General features: G+C 34.0%; 3 protein-coding genes across 3 annotated transcripts; 2 read left to right on the top strand and 1 right to left on the bottom strand.

The window, feature by feature from the left end:
* The first annotated feature begins 1,918 nt into the window (after positions 1–1,918).
* On the top strand, positions 1,919–2,645 carry LOC107013915. Its single transcript, XM_015213792.2, has one exon. It carries the CDS (start codon positions 2,051–2,053, stop codon positions 2,360–2,362), a length of 312 nt encoding a protein of 103 aa, XP_015069278.1. The 5' UTR covers positions 1,919–2,050; the 3' UTR covers positions 2,363–2,645.
* Positions 2,646–5,185: 2,540 nt separating this feature from the next.
* Positions 5,186–6,059, top strand: LOC107014001 (probable calcium-binding protein CML15). Its single transcript, XM_015213873.2, has one exon. The coding sequence runs from the start codon at positions 5,320–5,322 to the stop codon at positions 5,959–5,961; it is 642 nt and encodes a 213-aa protein (XP_015069359.1). The 5' UTR covers positions 5,186–5,319; the 3' UTR covers positions 5,962–6,059.
* Positions 6,060–6,400: 341 nt separating this feature from the next.
* On the bottom strand, positions 6,401–21,141 carry LOC107014863 (G patch domain-containing protein TGH). The gene is made up of 16 exons (XM_015214969.2): positions 20,808–21,141; positions 19,868–19,958; positions 19,655–19,749; positions 18,711–18,811; positions 18,006–18,067; positions 17,850–17,924; positions 17,021–17,172; positions 15,908–15,983; positions 15,706–15,789; positions 15,504–15,581; positions 14,323–14,467; positions 13,021–13,510; positions 12,288–12,572; positions 12,081–12,209; positions 8,478–8,693; positions 6,401–7,711 (listed from the first exon to the last, which is right to left on the bottom strand). The coding sequence occupies exons 1-16, from the start codon at positions 20,940–20,942 to the stop codon at positions 6,971–6,973; spliced, it is 2,955 nt and encodes a 984-aa protein (XP_015070455.1). The 5' UTR covers positions 20,943–21,141; the 3' UTR covers positions 6,401–6,970.
* Positions 21,142–22,883: the final 1,742 nt, after the last annotated feature.

The raw sequence follows: 22,883 nt of genomic DNA, 5'->3' as shown, positions 1-22,883 counted from the left end.
TCACATAGGTCAAAAGGGGTAGAAAATTATTAATAAAATAAGTTCAGGGGTAATAGCACCTTAGTATAGTATAAGTATGTCTATGAAATTTCGGATTTAAAATTTTATTTTCATATTTCCCTTCATCTAGTAAGGTCATTAACTACTTTATATATTCGAGTAGAATAGTTTGAAAATAATCAAATGACTAATAATAAAAAATAACCTTAAAATTGTGTCCTTAAATATTCTTATTTAAGGTACGTGTTATACTTTGAATGCCACTTGATATGGACTAGTGAACCTCTATTTGAAAATGAACTAAAACTATAGGATAAGGTAGAACCTAGCATTAACTAAGCTCACCAAATAACGTTAATATATATCGAAATAATTAGGATTGTTCATGGTTATAATTAATAATCAAATTAAATTGTAACTTGAATTAAATTAATTTTGAAAAATCAATATTTGATTTAATATGGTTAGATTTGGTTTTTAAATTTTGAAAATCGATACTATTTGGTTTGATTTTGATTTTACTAAAAACAAGCGCAAAAATAACCAAATCGAATCGAAAATTAGATATATAAATTTTATAATTATTTATATCTTATTCATTAATAAGTTAAAAATATTTTATTAAATTTTAATTAACTTAAGTCTTTAACTTTATCATTTTCTCAAACTCAACATTTTAGCCAAAGTATAACGATCTCAAATCCAAGTACATCAAAATTAATTTTAGTCTTTACATACTGTACTTCACATAAAATAGTCACACACTCTAATATTGTTTAATTGCTTGACTGAACCGACATTAGCTTTTCTGTAGATTGTTCATGTAATAGGTGTTTGTGTCTATCGAGATATGTACATACTCAAAAAATTTATTACTTTCAAATCGAATAAACCAGAAAAACTCAAACCGACAATAACCAAACCGATGATTATTTTTTTCGTTTGATTTGTTTGATTTTAAAAATTTAAAAAATCGTCTAGATTAATTTAATTTTAAATTTAATCAATAAGCGATCCAAATCTAACCACAAACACCCCTAAAACAATCCTTCAATTCTCCACTACATCTAATAGCCCAACGTACGTTTAAAAAGGGAAGAAAAAAGATGGGGAGAAAGTAAGGATAATACTTGATCATGGTGGCCCATATTTATTTTAAATTAAATGTTCTGGATATATTTAACTTAGGTACGAAGAATTAATGGAATAACAACACACAGAAAGGTTCATACTTCATAGTAATAATTAAATATCAACTTTAACTATCATATTAGTCTCTGTAAAGAATTTTTATATCATCAGATTAAATTGATTTATAAATCTTTACATATAGCAAGCTAGTAATGGTAATTCGAAATCAACTAGAGTATAACGTGTTATAGTTGACTAGTACCTATTTATAACTTAAATTTGGTAGAAACTATGATGGGTAATTTGAAATTACTTAACTAATTTGACTAATACATATTCACATGGCCTATGCCTTAGCAAAGAAGATTATTCATGAAAAGGAAAAAGAGCAAAGTGTAGCCACATGGGACTCTTTTTATGTGTAAAAAAGTCAAATATCCATTTCAGATAAGCACATGCAGAAACAAGAAAATACATGCAAAAAGTTGGAATAATATCAGTCGAGTCGAGAACTATTAGATCTTAAGTTTAAATTTCAGATATTTGATTGTTTTTTTTTTATTTGTGTTAGTTCTGACATATATAACTATCTGATAAAAGTGTATAATAGATATCTCATGATGTATAAATTAAATCGAACACCACGATTATTAAATAAAATAATTTCGAGATAATGTGAGTAAGATTTCTGAATTCCATTTGCCTTTCCATGTTGTAATTCCACTCTGGTTCTTTAAAGCCACATTTAAAAGCACAACGCCTCTCAGTTATACCTTTTATTGGTCCGACAATAACTTTTTTTTAAAAAAATCGAATTAATAAAATATGCAGAGTTCTCTGTTTTTTCTTCTTTGCGTAGTATATATAGTTTGTTTGTGAATGAACGAACAAACAAACACATATATACACTAACAAAGAAATGGCAAACACGGATTCAACAATTTGGCCTAACGAACAACAACCACCACCTCAACAAACAGTGCCAAGCAGCGCTTGGCGTTCTTCAGGGTCTATAGGGCCATTTTTTGCTGTCATCTCTGTGTTAACCATCCTCGCGATTCTTTCTTGTTTAGTGGGAAGGTATTGTAGGAATCGGAAGCCTGTGACACCGTTGGATAGTGTTAAACAGAGAGATTGTAGATTTGGGTGGCTGAGGGGAAAATTATGCTGGCGCTGTACGAATTGTGGTGAAAGTAGTAATAATGAGGGTAAGGGACAAGATGTTGTTTGATGAATTAACAAGCCCTTTGATCCTTGAGGACAGCATTGATTTGGAGTAAAAATTTTCTACTGTTGTAATATGGTTATTTGTGTAAACATCTGATCTTTGCTATATGTAGAAGCAGAGTCATTTGTAAGTTGCTGTTCTGTTTTGAAGCAATTTATAAATATTATGAGTTGCTAGTTACTACTCTCGTGCAATTTTTTCCTTTGTGAATGTTATTTGTTATTCACAAGTGAGAATCAATGATCAATTAATAAGATTTTAAGAGTGATGGATTCGGAATTTTGAAGTATATGAATTCATGCCATAATTTCAAGTTACTATACAATTTTATTTTATTTTTTGATAAATTAATGGTTGATCATATGTTTATTTTTAAAGATTATTAGACAGACACAAGAAGGGAAACCTAGTGTTATGACCTAAATAATTAGGTGTAAGCTAGATAGATCATGTGTAAGAAAGCAAATTAGTGATCAATCTACATACATCCACAAAAAAATGAACAATTCAGTATATATAAATATGAGAGAGTGAAATATAAAGAAAAATAGCTCCATTCAATTCACTCGGATTACAAAGAGGTTCACAAATTCTCTCGCCAAACCATAACCTCAAAGTCTCTAGTGAATGTTGATTAAATTACAAACTTCTCTTTATCGTGAATTTTTTTCACGTAAACACATGAGTCCTATGTGACACAACACAGTAGAACAAAAAATGACATGTAGGATGCCATGTAAGACATGTGTGTTTATTTATGCAACTTTACAAAGTTTAAGTGTCTACTTGTACACACCCAAGTTGAAGGACATAAATGTGATTTGAAGCCAAGTTAAAAAGACATATTTATGTATTGATATAAGACCATAGCGTGTGTTCTGTTTATCAACTCATCTTTGACAGATTTGGGCTTTTTCTTTTTTTCATAGCATAAGACATAGGTAATTCTAGATTATGTTAACTAAAATTTTATTATCTCTGAATTCATTTTTTTTATATTAATATTGTACATATTTTGACTCCATTTCGAAATATTTGAAGAAAAGAATGATCGAATATTATAATATATTTGTATTAAAAATCTTTTACTTGTATATCCACCATGTGGAATGAAACAGCTTATGGTATACAATATATAAAAGAAACTATTAAATTCAAAATGTATTATAACTATTGTATATTTCTTTTCTCTTATTATCAATGTCAAAAATGTATTATATCTAAATTTCAAACTTTATTTTAATATAATTAGGAATTATTATTTTTAAGATATGTTAAGAATGTATTATATTTTAATAATAAATTGGCCATTTATTTTTCACATATGTTGATATTATTTTTTAATGTATGATATAATACTTTGAATATTATTTATTAAAAATAAGATCAGTTCGTTAGTGGCCCAATTTTTTTAAAAGATAGGAAAAAAGTCATATTTGCCCAAATACTTTTAGAAAAGGGTTATATATTGTCCTTCGTCATATTATTTTGATATATTTGCTCCTACCATTCAATTTTAAATACATATTCACCCTTGGACAGTTATTTCTCATATCCCCACTTATCATTTGGCCCTACCATTCAAAATGACACATTTACAAAAATATTATAAAATATTTTGTGGGGTGATAAAACACTTTCAAAGTTAAAATATCTTTATGCACACATGCGATAACTTTATGTCTTTTCTCTTTAATCAACAAAAAATTTTCTAATTTTATTTTGGTCTAAATAATAAAAATCAATACTAAGGTTATTTAAAAACGGCTTTACTTTTTATATTGGATAGTAATATTTTAAAATTTTGAATCACACTATTCACATTTTTATATTTATAGAAAAAATTTATATAATATAATCCAATATATTGTGTTACAAACAGATGGTCAACATACTATGAATTTGAATTAATTTTATTAATATAAATATTCATAACAGTATTATTACATGAAGTTAAAAGATTAAATATTTTAAGATACTATATTATAAAACAAAAGTAAGAAAAAACATAGTTTTCTTAATGAAATTTTACTTAAAATTATTAATTTTAATTTATCAAATTTCTTTTAATATTTGAATAAAATTTGTTGTGTGGAGTCATTAGTCAAACAATTGATTCTTGATAAACAAATCTTTATTTCATAGGTGAACTCAAATTCGAAACAAGTCCATAGGTTGAAAATTGTTGGCTCATAACTTAAATTGTATTATGGAAAAGTAAAAGTCCACTTCAATTTAAATATTACAAATACAAATTCTCTTAATTCACAATTTTAAGGCGAAAAATATTGAATCGATTCGAATCTCCATTTTACTCACTGATGATAGCGAATAGTCCTTCTTTTTTTATAGTCATTATATTTGCTTTTCTAATATTATATTTATATACTTTAGTTTTTGGATATTTCTAACTGTATAAACTTGCTTTAAGTTGTGTTGCGTCATGAACTTTCTTTCAGCCATTTTATCATAGTTGTTGCGGACATATTTTCAACATATATTATCACGTATTAATGATAGAATTATAACACTGATCATTTCTTTTATTCGTTATATTCAATAAATACGAACAAATAACTTTTTGATTAAAATTATTGCGATAATAATCTGATACGATCATCATAACAAATAACTCTCTGATCAAAATTGTTGCCGACAGAATCTGACACGAACGTAATACATTCAAATAATTCGACCCGTTTGTTAACTCAGGTAAGAATAAACAATTTTTTATAAAGACGGTTACCTGATCACTTATTTATTTTATAAAATAAGGTGAAGTAAGAGCAGAAGATTAAGTCCAATAGTGAAATGGGCCACCACAATTGACTTTAAGAAAATTCAAAGAACTGACATAGGAAGGCTCACTTGATTCTTGAAATGATACATTGAACTCCATACTCCAAAAAAACAAATTAAAATCCACCGACTCCCAATTTTTAAAATACAAAAATCATAACATGGAACCCATACATAGCCTCCTAAATCCAAATCTTCAACACTTCTCCCATCACCACCAATTTTTATCTCTTTTCCTCTATAGCATCTCACATTTTCAGTTTCTTGTAATAATTATTAACCCAAAAATGACGACGAAGAAAAGAGGAAAACAAATAATGTCAAGGCTTCACGTTGATCAACTTGACCAATTAAGGAATATATTTTCAAGATTCGACATGGACGATGATGGTAGCCTTACTCATTTAGAGCTAGCAGCACTATTACGTTCATTAGGGCTAAAACCCAATGGGGACCAAATTCATGTTGTGTTAGCCAAAATGGATTCTAATGGAAATGGGTCTGTGGAATTCGATGAACTTGTCAATGCAATTACGCCTGATTTGATTAATGAACAAGTTTTGGTGAGTCAGGGGCAGCTTTTGGAAGTTTTTCAATCGTTTGATCGTGATGGAAATGGGTACATTACGTTAGCGGAGCTGGCAGGATCAATGGCTAAAATGGGTCAGCCATTGTCGTATCGAGAACTAACTGAGATGATCAGAGAGGCTGATGTTGATGGAGATGGTGTTATTAGTTTTAATGAATTTGCAACTGTTATGGCCAGGTCTGCTGCAGAATTTCTCGGAGTTCCTATTTTGTAGTCTTATGTCGATTTGTTCAATATTCTTTTATCAATCAATCAATCAGCTGTACAAATATTATAATTTTCTGCATATCAAAAATATGCTGATTATCCTAACTTTCAGACTTTGTTTTCCTTTCCCTCAAATTTCACAAAACGTAGAGCACTCAGCTTATCCAATTAAAATAATCAAAGTCAATTTCACAGTTGGCTAAAGCAATCAGTCACTTGACCCACCAATACAGCAGGTGATATAAAATTATTAGAAAATGATAACAGGTTGTCATGTTATAGAAACACTGAATAAAAGTACAAGGAAATTTTGGGGGTCAATCATTATGCTATCTTATTGCCTACTTTCGTGTAACGCATCAAGTTTGAAAACAGATGGATTACTCCATAATCATCATTCCAAAGGCTCTTTCTTTTCATTTAAAAGGATGTGGAAAATGCAGGCATCAGGTAAACAATCTAAACTTCAAACTGCATAAAGGGAAACCACATACATTTGCTGTTTCCATTGCGGGATTTCCTTAAAGGAAAAGGAGTATTGAAAAAATGAAACAGATAAACAGCCTTTGATCCTGTATTATTTCTAATAGGGAACCACATACAAACATACATAACGAATTCCCAAGACCTCAGAAAGACATTAGCTGGAATGCTTCGACATAAAATATATTTTAATGTAAAGCATGAAACAAAAATCAGACCAGCCATACCATTATCCAACTGCTACAATCAAAAGCTTGATCAGTGGAATAAGCTGGAAAACAGACCGAACCAATATCATATCCTGCAAGTCAAAAGGATGATCCTAGTGAGAACTTCAGAATCTGGCCTCTTGCTCCCATAGATTGACCAAAGAAGAAGGAGCTCTACGCACAGCACATAGTAGTAAACCCAAGGAGCATGAACTGTTCCAGCAGTAACTAACCACTTATCTGAGACATCATAGATATTCAATCAGCAGTAGTTTCAAGTAACTCCTTAGATCCATTTCAAATAGGTCATATAGTAGAAATGTTTCAGTCCTTGTATTTACGCTTCTCTCTCTTGGCTTCTCTGCGGTCTTTTTCTGAACCATGACGGGAATGTCTACTAGGACTTCGTGAATCTCTCCTTCTATGCTTATGGTGCTTTGAGTGCCTTTTACTACTACTACTCTTCTCCTGAGATGATTTTTTCTTCCTTGACCTTGAGCGACGGTCTTTGTAACCCTCAGATGAATCAGAAGAAGCATCTAGACTGCTGCTTCTGTGAGGCCGCTTTCGTTTTCTATCGGTTTCATCTTCTGATGAACTGCTGTTCTTATTTCGGTACTGATCTCCTTTTGCTTTTGCATGTATTCTACCTTCTGCTTCAAACTTTTTCTTATCAATATCATTCCTGTAGCTTTCAGTTTCAGTTCCTCTGCCACCATTTTTCCGAGAGTTCATATCCACAGTTCCTTCTCTAGAAAATATACCTTGTTGAGAGATGTTCCGATTATTATTTCCTACTACCAGTATCGGATCTTGGTTAATGCTCTTTGCTCTCACATCTAAGGGAAAACTGTCCTTTTTAGCTGGATTACTTGATTTGTTATCTGGGAGAGGCATATCGGTGGGAACCTCCAAACCTAGTTCTTTACCCAATGACTCCAAAAAGTCTCCAGCTATTAATCGATTTAAAGTCGTATTAACAGCTTCAACCTTCTTTTGTGAATCCTCTGTGACATCCTGATTGCTAGTTTCCGCTTCATCATCCGAATCATCAGAGAAAATAGCCTACATATGAATATTAACCAATACAAAGTTGTAAGTTTTTATGCAAATGAAACATAGCACATTAAAGAAATGAATTCATACTACTCATTCATCAACAGATTGTTCTTAGAATATCTATCGAACACCAGAAACCAATCCAACTGCCACAACAGGAAGCAAGAGAACAAAAGTGAGTGAAGAAAAAAAATTCATCTCCTTAAAACAACACTAATACAGTTTGCATATTCAACTACTTTTTCAAATAGTTAACATCGATAAAAACTATCCGTCAATAGGTGGTGAGATGGCCTTTTCAGGTGAGGCACTAAGAAACTAAACCAACTAACCCTAACACTAACTCAGGTAATGAGGTTATCCAAATTAATACATAAAAAATGGAAAACCAGAAAGTAACAAACCACTGCCATACATCAACCAAATAGAATAAGAGAAGAAAGCTTCCACACATCTATCCCTTTTGACCTCCGTAAAAATACCAAGAGAAAAGAAACCTTCCATACATCTGTCCCTTTTGACCTTCGTAAAAATACCAAGTAATCTAATGTACTAGTTTGTAACCTTGACATGACAAAGAACAATTAGAAGCAAAGCATAATAGAGATACTATTGCTGTCCTTGATACAAAAAGTGATCAATTAGAACAAAGATGGAGTAGCAAAATCAACATTATGAACATGATAGTCCAAATAAGAGAGAACTTAGCACTCTCCTCTAATAAGGAATTGTATACTTTAACAACTGATTTGAACAATAAGAGACTAAATACCTTGTACAAATCAACAGGTCTTTCAATATTTTCAGGTTCTGCATCAACCTCAATTTCCTGGTCAGCTATTTCTTTTCCTTTTTCTATACGGCCTTCCTGGAGAGAGAATTGGCTCCTACCCCCAGAAACATCATCTTCAAGCTTTGGAGCTTTGACAGACTCCGGCAAATATATAAGTGAGTCCAATTTGCTCCTCGCGCGTGGAGCTGGGGGTGGCTGCATAAATACAAGATGGAGCTCCGTCAACCTTAACGGATATGAAACAGAAGCAAAGAGAAATGACTGAATAAATGCATTAATGAACTTCAAAATTAGATAAATACGATTCACCTATTTATAGATGTCAAACGCACTACATGTAACAAGGACAATCTCCAATTTAAGAACTTAACGCTTCTAGTTTATACATGTGAAGAGTAGCCTCCTGTCTCTAATTTCTTTTTTGGTATACCAATCTGGCCCTTGTTTGTATAGATTGCGTGACTTTTGTAGAGAACCATATTGTGGTTTAGGTTTCTTAACATTTTGGTATACTACTTGCATATGGGAACTTCAAATTATTTACCTTATCAAAAAAAGAGAACGTCAAACACTAATATTGACAATTAACAATGTAACAGGACCCTCAAACTCAAGGCAGGATCCCAAATTCGAATCCGCTTATTCAGCTACAGCAACAATGTTAAAACACTTGAGAGAATAGTAAATTGGCCATACAGAAATCTTGTCAGACAAAGGCAGAAAGAGTCTCCAAAACAATGGTAGGACTACAGGCTAAAGAGAGGCATCATGCTGCCAGAACGGTCCAAGAGAAAACAGGCAGAGTCCTGTCTAAATTGTCATAGGAAAAAGGCATCGTCCTGCCAGATAATTCACTTAAAATAGGACTGATGCTGCGGCCAGCCACAATTCACTAAAAGAAACATGCATAACAAAACTAAACAGAAACTTTGACCGGTAGACAAAAGCTACTTGTGTTTCTACCATAATCATAGATTTTTTATACCACATGAGACAATTACTTAGAGGACAATAACTAGCTTAAGAACTCAACAAATCTTACGTCCTACACCAATGCTTAACACTCTAGTAGAAGAGCTAACCCAAGCTAAGTGACAAACAAGCGTCAAGAATATTCAAACTAACGTCTCGAGGTTCTAGAAAACCATGAAATTCCAAAATTTCCTGATCTGTTGCCTGTCAGGGTATACTCGTCTCCCCCCTCCCCCCCTTTTCCTCTTCCCCTAAACAACTCTTTTCTATTTAATTTTCACTCATATTACCTAATTGTACTAGTTGTATTATTGTAGTTCGGTTTTTGATATTTCTCAGTGTTCTATTATTGTTTACAATAATCTATCCTAGTATGTTGTTTAGTGTGTTTTTCAATTACGCACTATCTTGTTTATGCTTGCTATAATTTTTCATTGCCTCCTTCTTTGTACCTGGATTTGCTGCACTTGAGCTGAGGGCCTTTTCGTAACAGCCTCTCAACCTCCACGAGGTATTGGTAAGGTTTGCACACATTCTACCCACCCAGACCCCACGTGTGAGATTTCTGTCACTCATATTAGACCTCACGTGTGAGATTTCACTAGGTATGTTGTTGTTTCACTCATATTATTGACTTTTTGTTACCATATTCTATCCCTTAAAACTGTTTTAAGATTTACAATGGTGATGACATCTCCTTCCCTATCCTAGCCCCCCGGTGCCACTTCTTCCAACGTTGGCTCTAAAATTTTACTCATCCCTGTTAAAACCATACAGTCAAAAAGCATCTGCAGACTGCAAGGAGAGCTAAGAAAGTGTTAGTGGTGCAGTTGATCGTTGGAGAAATTCACATTCTTCAACAAGCAACACTTTGTCACTCATTCTTCCCCTCAGCCTTCGATTTCATACTAAAAGCCTGAAAACTCGAGAGAGAAAAAGGAGAACTTTGAAAACCCATTGGGCACTATCATAATGACAGACTGGACAGCTTACTGATTCCAATACAGCCATTTTTACTGGTCATCCCCAACTATGTTTGAATTGCACTCAACATTCTGCAACACACTGTAGCCCCCAACCACCCACAATCCAACCAAATCTCTCTCCGTCCCTCAAGCACATCATCTTAAGATCCAACCTTCAAGGTTGACACCACCCATCGATCTCCTCCATTCCAAATCACCTGGTGCAAACTTGCCTGCCCTTATGTGTTCTCTTTCTACCTTCTAATCAACTAAGAACCATATTCTCATGGTTTTTGAAGAAGGATCTTGTGCCATTCCTTTCAATCTGGCAAAGTAGATCGCCATAGACAAGAAAAGGTGATGAATTTGAAGCATAAATATGACACAAAAATAGAAAAAATGTAACATCTCATGTCAGCTGCTGCTTATAACATGATTCAACAATCCTTTGGAGTGTGAATCATCAATAAGCAGAAAATGTGACTGACATTGCTTGTATCTCTGAAGCATCTAGCAGCCTCGGTAGAAAATTTGATTCTAATAGCTAAGGCTTACCTCATCCCTATCCCCCCACCATCAATTGAATAATTCTTGGATTTATCCTGGATCAACAAACCATGTACATGCTATTTCGTTGAACTGTGTTGACATCTGACAGTTTACTATACTTTCGACGAACAATAAGACTTCTTTCTTCCTACCCATCCGGCGGGTAGACCAATAGAATAAATAGAATAAGAGGTTGACCTAGAGCTCTTCTCTTCACCAAGGAAAAAAAAAACCAGATGATGCATTCAATAAAATGGCAATTTCAAACTTTTGTAAAGGCAACCTTTGGATCATTGTAGGGCTAAGTTATGGTATTTTTCAGCAGTACAGGCCATCCAATTCCAGTTGGAGCAGGATAGTGACAGTCGGGATGTACGCTCTGGAGGTCAGGTGGTAAGATGTAGCAGTGCCTGATGACAAAGGATTATAGTGTATTTCTATTTTGACGTCTAAGATGAAAATTTCAGTGTAATCGTGTATTTCCCATCCCTTTCTCATCATTCTTTGTGAAAGAATGCCATCTCAAAGCCTAAAATTAGATCCCATAGAAGAAAGCAATTAAGAGGTACTGAAAGCAAATATAGAAATAAGACATTTTGAAAGAAGAAGAATAAGTTTTAGGAAAAAAAGGTTACAAGGTAAATTTCCTGTGGGAATGATTTCACTAGGAAGCAACTTTCTAGGGAGAGCGAGGAAACACCTTCATTTTCCTAGATTTATCGAATACAGAGGTATATCATAATATCAAGCCTAAATTCATTCAGTCCATTAAATTCCAGTGACTAACCTAATACGGTTTGGATCACATAGAGAAGAAATTAGAAAATTCCTACATTCTAGAATGTCTATTACAATGACATCTTAAAAAAAAGAAAAAAAAGAGAGAAACCTGCTCAAAATTACATCTCTCTCAACTGTCCTTTCAACTAACAGAAGCCCAACTAAATTCTCATAAAAACAAGAAGTCAATGACTTCAACAGCTGAAACATCTCTCCACAAGATAGTAGTAGAAGGCTTGATTTTGATAGAAATATAGAAGTATGATTTGGCAGATCGACACATAACAATCATGAAATATACAGTACTAGTTGGTACCTTGCCCATATAAGGGTCAATAAGATCAAAGCGCTTGCACAGAATAGATGAAGGTCTCCACTGAAACTCCTCCCGTTTTGGGTACATACTTGTTGCCGCTAAGCCATCATCTTGACCAAATTTAGCTAGCTGCAAAACAGCAGTTAGAGAACAGGACGAAACTGCCAACTTATGAATGTTCACTCAGGGGTTAAATAATGTACATACCTCTGCTGCTCCAGAAGTGAATTGCAATCCTGCAGTAGCTAACATACTTGAGAACAACTCACTAGGTGGAACACTTTCTTTTCCATGGTTTCCTTTATTTATTGTTTCAGCTACAGACTCAAATTCTAATCTTTCGCGAGCACGGGCAGCTTCAGACATATTACTTGCTCCACTTCCATCTTTAGGGCGAAGACCACCATGATATTTCTCCTTCAGAAACTGCTCGAACCTTTCCTGCTTAGCTGGATCATCTTGAAAAGGTTTTGCAGATTCAAGAAGTTCATTCTGGAGACAGAAGTTCAGAATCAACAAAGACCAAAAACAAATTCCAACATATGATGGCAAAAACTAATTAAGTATACCTTTCTAACCTCAAGCATTTTTAAGACCTTAAACACTAATTAGCTAGTTACTCAGCACCAAATCTGAAAACAGCTCGGCATATGAAAATAAATTCAACTAGGAGAAAGAGTGGCCAATTTTGGTACTTATACATAAAATACCAATCTTCAACTTAAAATTGAGCCAAACAATTGAAGCCCAGAAGGAAAAAAAGAACTGGCTCCCATTCATGAACACCAGAAACATCAAACAATAAGACACTACCAGGACTAACCCCTACCAAAGTAGACTTAACGAGGTGCCAACTTAGCACATGATTCATCCTAAAATTTATTCAGCCTAAAATGAATATCAAGCTAGACTTAAAGTTACTGAGTACTAAACTACTTACAATTGACACAGGTTTGGTGAATGTATCTGAAAGATTGGACGTTAAATTGATTGCATCAGCAGAAATACCAGTGGAATTTGCAGCTCTCAAGCTTCTTTCAATAGGCTTCTCCCCTAATATCTGGCCACGGCTTTCTGCTGTCATCTTCTGAACTTTCCGAGACATTTTTGCATCCCACTGTTGTTTTCCTTGATCATTACGTTTATGTCTCTCCTCCCAAAGTTTCCTTGCATAATATTCATGACCTTTTCCTCCATTCAGGAAACCAAATAGAGGGTTAAACTGATTTTTTTCTCTGGAAAGATCCTCAAGTAATTTACCAGAACGAGCTACTAATGTAGCCAACCCATCAATCAATATTCTAAGATTATTATCCTCCGGGGGAGGAACAACAGGAGGAGGAAGAGCAGGAGCTTCGTTATCGGATTCAAGGGGAGATGCAAACTTGTGACGGGGGACAAAATTCTGTGGTATCACTGGAGAATCGAATCTGTTAACATAGTAGAAAAAATTGAGTTAGAGAAAAAATAAAATCAAAGTTAATGTTTTTGTCATATACAACCATACGCCTAAAAAGAACCAATTTCTAGAACACACAAAACAGACTTTATTCTACATGCCGTAGAAGCACGTACTAGTTACCTCATAATTCCTTGATCACATCTAGAAAAATGACAGTTTTAAAGTAAATGCAGCTAAGGAGAAGCATTCATGAAATCCTTCATGACCACAAGAAAAGCTATGTGATGAACCTTATCGTAGAGCCAAAAGACATTTGTGGGAAAACCAAAAGGGTGTTAGGAACTTTATAAAGACTTATCTTATCAGTGGATTATAACTTCCCCTCTAGGCAGTACTGTCTTTTGGTGCTGAAACAGCAAGGATTCCTACATTTCTGACATATAAACATCTGGCCTTTACCATGCTTACAGGTCTCTCATCTTAAAAATCTACCTTAGGTTTGATTAGCTCAATTACATCCAACGAAAGGCGCACAAAACATTCTCCCTTTTTGAAAAAATAATGGTGGTGTTTGGCCAGCTTGAGAGTACCTCGACTATTCCACCAGCTACTTATGCAAATACTAAAAACTTTGTCCACTAACGCTTCGGTAAATGGGAAGAAATCACTTACGCTGAGATTGAACCGTGGTCTCCAAGGTTCCGTCACATCATTGATTAATAGGTCATACCCTTGGGTGCACGTACAAAGCATTCTAGAGAAGTCTCATTTTCATGATATAGGCGGAGTACTAATTCAGAGCATGTGTTACTTTCAGTAAAAGAATTAGTGTCATGATACCTTTCCAGCTGATAGTCGGATTTTGAAGCAGCACTAAAACCAGGTAGAACATCATGTGCCTTCCTGTCCAACATTTTCAGATTCTCCACCTTTGGTCTTGAAGGCTCTTCAGCTTCTTCAACATAGGTCTCTTCAAAGTCATAACCTGGTGATAAATACTAGTCAAGATAAGAAACTTTCAAGCAGAACTGTTATTCCCCCTACTTCACACCAATAACAGCTGGAGGGGGGCAATGCAAGGTTACAAGAGCAACAAAAATTAGAAGAAAAGAAGAACTCTCATATTCTGCAATTGTCTAACCTCAAACTGAATCAACGAAGCATTTAATAGGACTACACAGAACTTTATTCATGAAAAGTAAACTTGAGAGAAGGAACAAAAATACTGGTGATCCAGAATGGCCAAATGAAGTTTTTGATAAATAATAAGGAGACAACGGATCCCTACGTTAAGAAAATGTCGAGCAAAGTACATAAAAGGGTAACTTTATAGTGTAGGTAAAGAACTAAGAAGGTCAACCATAGCATCCAACTCTAAAACAAATGCGATATCGCACCAAAGCTAAGCAAGAACATATTTTTGATTTAAGATTAACTACATGTCCATCTTGTATTCAAAGACACTAGCATTTCTATCTCTCATATGATGGCAAAATGAAGTTGTAACCTCTAATTTAAGGTGACTAATACTTTCTTGAAAAGTGCAAGTAGTGAAGATGTTCTCTGCAAACACAAACCAAACTTGAGCTCCAAACAAATTGCTCCTATGAAGGGTCCATAGAATTTACTTGCATTTTGCACAAACAGAATCCCATATTGACAACATATAAATTTCAATTCCATTATGCCTCAATTATCCTATTCCATATTTTCTTCTCACCAACCCCACTACTGCCTCTACACTTCCCCGGGCCAGTCAATGAGCATAAACTTAGTGGTGGTGATTGGTATAAGCATAACACAGAACCAAAGTTTCTGTTGTGAACGAAAAAAAAAAGACACGGGAAAACTATGGTGTTGTCATGATAAGAGAAGAACTAAAGAAGGAACAACAGGAATATCTGTAATCCATACTGCTAACTGATTGACTGGTACTTGTACATAAAAACAAAAGACACTGACTGGTATTGTGTATTTATAATAATTGGATTGGATTTACAGCCAAAAGGAAAATATATAACCTGATGCATACACATCTTCATCTTCAACATCAAGATCTTCAAGAGCCCCAACACCAAATCCAGGAGCAACTCTTCCTGCTGATAAAAGCAACCCAAATAGCTAAAGAGCCAACATCGGCAAAGTTCGCAATGTTTGAAAGAAGGCAAGAGGTACTAAATGGAAAGCAAGCTAAAATCTGAAAACATGAGGGGTAAATCTTACATTTAAAACCAAAAAGGCTGTCCTTCAAGACTCTGTCTTGTTGCCCCGTTTCCCTACTATTAGATAGTCGTGATCTCTTCTTTTCTGAAGAAAAAAAGAAGCGATGCACTTATTCACAGACAATGTGTTACGGATCAGTTAACACATAATTCGATAAGGACAAGGCAGTTAACATTTTCTCTACTACTGAGACATTAAGTACCTCTGAACTCAGGAGCATTTTTGTAAGGATCATAGCCTAAACCATGCAAATCTTGCTTTGGATTAAGCAAATAAACCTAAAGAGATAAGGAAATAAGCAGGAAAATATTAGGGAACCAGTGCATTAACGCAAAGGGATTAAATGGAGATAGAGATGGAAGTTTGTTCAAGTATACAAAATCACTATATTTATTTCGAAAAGAAAAAAGAAAGTGCAAGCAAATGAAAAACTTCTGATCCCGTGTATAGCCATGTAACTGGAATACATGCATCAAACGCAAATGGAGAATCCCATTGTCTTTATCGATTCTGACAGGAATATACTGGGAGAGAGAGTTTCTCGGCATTGAATGGCATAACAGAGACTGTTCTTGGATTAACTGATCTTCGCAAGTTTGTCTGCATCGTTTAAATCTCTAATTTAGTATATCTTACAATGCTGTCTATAGAGAATACCTTTTTTATTCTCCTTTAACTCTTCATGTTCTGTGTGAACAAATTATTTTACTATGAAAAAGATGTCGGGCAGAAGAACTATGTCAGCCGATGTTATTAAATCAGAAAGTAAACCCAATTAGTTAGTATTTTGTCGACCAAAATCCCTCCGCATATTCATAGAAGATGTAAGAGTATTCATATAAATCGGGTCTCTCCGTTATTTAGGGGTAAACACTACCATTGACATTCCCTTCTCTCACCAGATAAAAGGTGAACTGAATGAATTTGAGCAATCATACTATCAAAGGATCACTATAGTCAACCAGGCACTGTTCTAGTTGAAAAAGAAAGAAAAACAAAATATGTACAACATCCACTACTCCTAAAGATAAAGGGCATTTTAAAGTAACCAACAGAGTGGTTTGGTAGCAACCCACTGCATCACTCAAAAAGAGAAAGGATAGCTAAAAACCCAACAGTTCTCCACTCACACTGGCCATCCCAGTTTTATGGTCTCATAACAATAGACCAAATGAAGCAGTACCATGAAGATGAAATGCGAGTAATAAGAAGTGGAGCTGTTTACGTTCAAAAAATGAAGCAGAGAAATAAAAGACAAATATAAAGCCCAAGATGACAAAGAAAAGCCTTGAAGAAATAAAGCAACAGTTCACACCGGTGTGCTTTTAGAAAACTGGTTCCCATCATCAGTTGGTAGATCCGCGATAGGGTCAGCAGCATCTTCAGCTAACCCAGAGTCCAAAGGTTGTCCGTCCACATCAGCAAAAGAAAATGCAAGAAAAGCTTTTCTTGCCTCTCTCTTAGCATCTGCCAATTAGAAATAGAAACATATCAATAGAATAGACTGATAGCAACAAATTGATTCATAGTTATAAAGCATGAAAACTAAATGTTTAGTTTCAAAATTCTTGAAACTTTTTTCTTAACCGATTATAAGACACTAAGAAAAAATACGCCAAGAACAAAGTCCTAAAATGATAGCTTCTAAAAGGCAGACTCAATTCTCTCTGAGGGTATTTGTAGATGCCAAATATGTCCAAGAGATGTGCATGGGAAATGTTTAGGCATCATCAAATTAGCTCTTAAAGATCAACGGAAATAATTCTGAGTTCAGACTTCCAGTCTATTTCTTGAACTAATGCGAAATGTGTCTAGTAAGGTCCATTTGTCAACACCGAGATGTTTGCTTCTGGCACCTGTTGAGAACCGATTGGACTATACAAAATTTTCAATGTCCAACCATCTACCCAACAGTTATGCTTGAGTTAAAAAAAATGCATTCTCTATGAACAAGGTAAAGCACTCTGCAAAACTAGTAGAAATTAAGAATGATTTGTCCAGACATAAAGCTTTTCTTCAGCTAGTTTAAAAACTGTGTCTAATTAAGTCCATTGCCAATTTATTTTCTTGCCAGGTAACGCATAGTACAATAAGTCAATAACCATATCCAGCAGACTAAGCATGACATTAGGGTACGTGCATACTATATAGTGAATCAGTATGTGAGCTGTTAATTGAGCGGCCACGCCTCCATCCCATTTTCTGCAGTAATGTGAGCCCTGCCCAAAAAATAAGAATAACATAGTGAGAAATTATTCCCTTCACAAAAAGTGTACTTTTCAGTGTACATAGAATCAGACCAATGGAGTCTGTCACTGGAAGTACCACTTCGTCCGGAACTGGTCCAGGTATAGCAGAGGGCCTGCAATACAAGCAAGATGTTCAAAGTATGAAAAGTGAAGATAAGAGAAACTAGAATAGTTGACTCATAGTTCAATAATGGAATTTAAGCATCTAAGGTTCCTTCAATCCAGTTCTACTCGAGCGATTTGCAACAAACACTAATGAAAGAAAGTAGGAAGATTAGACATACAATTAACTCAATCATGTAGAACAAGGTATGCGGTAGGTCTGGCATGGACAGTGTAAGCACAAAATTAAGTACAGCTATAATCCTCGTACATCGAGAAAACTATTCTAAATGTCAACTATGTATACCAATCAGAATAATTTTTGTACATTGAGAGGATTCTAAGGTTGTCTCAGACCATGCATTTACTATCTCACCCAATTAGTTCTCACTTTATAGTCACAAGATTGTTCAGGAAGTTACAAAAACATATATCATAGTTTGTAAAGAACATGCCTAGTAGAAAAATGAGCACAAAATCCTTTCAACAATAAAAGAAAAGATGCAGGGAACAAGTTTGCAGCTCAATTAGGTAATGATATTTAGATTATAGCAATCACATAATGCCATAAGACAGAATAGTAAAAATCAGCTAAGGTCTAAGCTACAAACTAACAATTTTATACATAAGAAGCAGCTAAGCACAATAGAACACCTCTGCTTTTGCTCCTTTTCAGCTTGTTTACGAGCAAGTTCAGCAGCAGTAAATCCAAACGTATCATACTGCATCGATGTCCCTAGACGACCCTCCATTTCCTATGATGTAAAAAACCAGAGTAAGCTTCTAGGGAACAGAAATGAATATGAACAAATGATCACTACCAGCTCAACTCGAATATATGTCATTCTAAACTTCACACATAATTTACAAAACGAACACTTTGATGAATTCACAGAACTAGAATCAGCTTGACAACAATGACTTGGAGAAAATAACAATTAAATATCAGAAAACAAGGGAACTCGAGAAAAAAGTAAACTGACTTGCACGCTTCACAAGAGTCATTCAAGTACCCGGTGCTCTACACTACTACTCTACGAGGACATAACCTGCTCGGGTGGTTTACTAACTAAACCACCTTTGCATCGTCATCCTCAATCTAAATGTAGAAGCAATAATCATCAAAGAGTCATTCAATAAACTGAAGCAATAGCAATCAGCAGATACGGTGAGTGTTTCTGAGATTAGTGGCTATCATGTCATGTTTTCTGCAAAAGCACAAGTTCAACAGCAATTTCTTTTTTAATATGTTCAAGCATGCTCCCAGCTCAAATAGAAGAGACAGTGTGAACTTGGAATTGTGGCTTTCGGAAAAGAAACAGCAGAGGAAAACACACTAGATGTAAATACTGGAGATGTTGTGTCTTTCCGAAAATATCTCTTAAAGTAAAAACTCCAACCTTACAGGAAGAAGTAATTGATAACAAAGGTGAGTAAGCATCCTGAGAGGAGCATCTCGGATTATTTCATATTCTCCAACCAAAAGTTGATGTTCCGTCAGAGGATTGATTGACTTCTTTGGGCGTAACTCATACAAAAAATAGCATAACATATTTATATTCTTATATCTATGAAGAAAGGAAAGGAAGAGAACATACAGCTTTCTCATCATCATCCAAGAAGTTAAAGAGAGACTGTTGTTTGACTTCAGCTCTGTTTTTCCTAGATGACGTAAATGTCTGTGGAGTCCATCCTACAACATTGATATAGATGGTTCATAAAGAATCTCACATAAATAGGTCGAAAATAAAATTATCAAGAAAAACGTCACTGAAATGAAGCAGAACAATAAAATGGAAGTTACACTCTACCCTCTTTCGAGCCAACTGTATTGTAGTATCCAGCGGAAAAACCACCAGTAAATGCCCCATGAAATCTCCTCCGTCCCTCTTCATCTGTGACCTGTGAATCAATTTCGTTAACAAGTAAAAAATAAGTGAAAAATTCAGATAGAAGCAGATAAAAAAATAGCTCCCAAGGATAAAATCTTTGATCAAGCACCCATTTCAATCTACAGGGAGTGGTGTTTAATGGGCTATATGCATTAGTAAAGTACTAATGTTTCCTCAAAAGGTTAAACAAATTATCAACTCTCTCATAGTATCAATGTAAACAACCTTAAACTCAACAAGGATGACATGACATCTACAACCAAACAAAAGAAAAAGGAGCTTCACAATGTCCATCAAACGAGGCTACATTGCCATTAAAATTCTACTAATTTCACACAAGAAACGAGCAGGAGAACTTCAAAAAACATAATCTATCATATTCTCTGTCTTCTCATCTAAAACATAGACTTCTAACTTCTAAAGAATACAAGAAACAGTACTTTCAACCAACTTAATCAATCATATTTGATGTCCTCTTGTCTAACATATAGACTTCTAACTTATAAAGAACTCAAGAAACAGTATTTTCTAACTTCTAAAGAATTCAAGAAACAGTATTTTCAAGCAACTTAATCCATCATATTCTAGGTCTTATGGTCTAAAACATAGACTTCTAACATCTTAAGAATTCAAGAAACGGTATTTTCTAACTTCTAAAGAATTCAAGAAACAGTATTTACAAGCAACTTAATCCATCATATTCTATGCCTTCTTGTTTAAAACATAAGAATTCAAGAAACACTATTTTCTAACTTCTAAAGAATTCAAGAAACAGTATTGGAATCAATAATTCAAGAACATAAACCAACGGAAATTGTTCTATTTTCAAACCCGTGACATTGATTTTGAAATCGTTTACCTCTTGTTTCCATGCGGGAAGAGTTCGCAACTGGCCAGAGGCCTCAGCGATGGCCTTCTTCTTGCGGCTACTGACATCCTCCTCTCGTTCTATAGGTGTTCCGTAAAACACGAAATCTTCCTCGTCGCTATCCATTTTCCTATATATATGTTGATGCTAGCGCATTACACGGGGAGAGATTATAAACCCTAGTTTCCTATATTTTGATAAATGAGATCATCGGTTCGACAAAATCGTCTCCCGGAGAGCCGATGTAAGCCAACGGCGTGATTTCTACCCTCTGCAGGGCTCCGGCGGTTCTTTAGTAATATATACTTGCGTGGTATATCTTTAGTAATTACTGTACTTAACTTAGGGGTAAGTACGGAGTAATTAATTTTGGAAGGAGAAATTAGTGGCTACTTAATCCACCATTTATACGTTTTGGTGTATTTTGATTGGTATAATTTAAGTTCTTCACAAATTATGTGTGTTTCATATGGGATTAAATTATTTAATTAGGTTAAAATTTAAATATCCGGTAATGTCTATATTTTTGATACACATCCCTCAAATTTTGTGGGAGAGAGTGATTGAGATATGTGTAAGATGGAACTATATGATTCATCTCTGAGAATTAAGTTATCGTGATATATACAACCACATGTGATACAGTATAGATTAACAATAAAATGATGCAAACCCAATGTGTGTGTATATATATATATATATATATATTGTCTAAATTTAAATATATGAAATTAAAATTAGGTACAATTTATTTTATATATAACATATTCAAGTGGATTTTCATAAAATTGAATACACGGAATCTCTAATGTTCGTATATCTATTATATAGAACATATAAATGCAGTTTAACATGTCAAATGAACTACACCTACCTACCACATTTAGTGTTTATAATTTTGTAAATTGAAAGTGGATGTTATTTTCAACAAAAGTGTTTTTTTTTCCCTCAAAATAAGTGATATGGTGTCCCAACAATAATGTTAAAGATGCTCTAAACGGAGATGATTATATCTAATTGTATTACTAATAGCACAAAGACGTAGAATAAAAAAAGATTGTCTAAGAATGGTTTGGTCATATATACATGAATCCAAGCGCCTTTGATTTGTAATTGTGACACTATAATGATCGAAAGTCTTAAAAGTGAGTGCGGTAAACCTAAAATAACATTAATAAAGTTATCTCAAAATTACAATCTCACAAAATTAATGAAAAAATGTGCCTATGCATAATAAAACAACAGTCCAAATGCAGTAAGCTTTTTAACTTTTTTTGAGCTTAATATTAATATTAATTAGACCATTTATAAGTCCCCCCCCCCCCCTTCCTCCACTCCACCACACACACCTTTTATTTATTTCTTCAATCTTCATTTCTCCTTTTCACATATTAATTAATTAATTATTTCATTTAATGTTATTGTTCATAACTATGGTGAATGTTATATGATCGAGATAAAGAAATATTTTATTTTTTACAGTTTTAAGTTTTAAACTATTTGAAGTCCTCTTTGATTTTAGGCTTTTAGCCCAAGTTAAACTACTTAAGTTTTAAGTGTAAGGGCCTTTGTATAAAGGTTGCAATTTCAAAGTTTTAATTTATTTAAATCCTCTTCAATTTTAGCTTAGTGTTTTTAAAAACATGGCATCCGCCTTAGTCTAAAAATATAAGGGACTACATTTTTCAGTAATATATATATATATATATATATATATACACACACTAGATTAGTGCAGTCCGCGCTATGCACGAGCCTAACAAATTGATTAAGGAAAATTTTTAATACATTTTACTTGAGAAAAATTCTATTATTACGAGATAGATGAAATAAATTATTTGTATACCAAAATTCCAAGGAATGCAAAGTTATATTTACAAATATACTACAAAATTGCCTCTTAGGTAGGGAGAAATGTCAATAGCCTTTGTTGGTTGTATGAAAATTTAAGTAAAATAAGAAACTAAAATTTCTTACAACATTTTATTAGAAAAAAAAAATAAACAAACAATACAGATTGTTGAAAAATACAACTCTATCTTTCAAGTTGTTGATTAGTTCAAAGAA

This window comes from Solanum pennellii, chromosome 3, assembly GCF_001406875.1.
Source record: "Solanum pennellii chromosome 3, SPENNV200".
NCBI lineage: Eukaryota > Viridiplantae > Streptophyta > Magnoliopsida > Solanales > Solanaceae > Solanum > Solanum pennellii.
This window is presented reverse-complemented; position numbering and strand designations above follow the sequence as displayed.

Bases quoted from the DNA above. Each gene is read 5' to 3' on its own strand.
- LOC107014863 (XM_015214969.2), bottom strand. From the start codon at position 20,942: ATGGATAGCGACGAGGAAGATTTCGTGTTTTACGGAACACCTATAGAA. The intron at 19,750-19,867 runs GTAGAGTGTAAC...TCAATGTTGTAG, and splicing joins TACAGTTGGCTCGAAAGAGG to GATGGACTCCACAGACATTT. The intron at 12,573-13,020 runs GTAAGTAGTTTA...TTCTGTCTCCAG, and splicing joins TCACCAAACCTGTGTCAATT to AATGAACTTCTTGAATCTGC.
- LOC107014001 (XM_015213873.2), top strand. From the start codon at position 5,320: ATGGAACCCATACATAGCCTCCTAAATCCAAATCTTCAACACTTCTCC.
- LOC107013915 (XM_015213792.2), top strand. From the start codon at position 2,051: ATGGCAAACACGGATTCAACAATTTGGCCTAACGAACAACAACCACCA.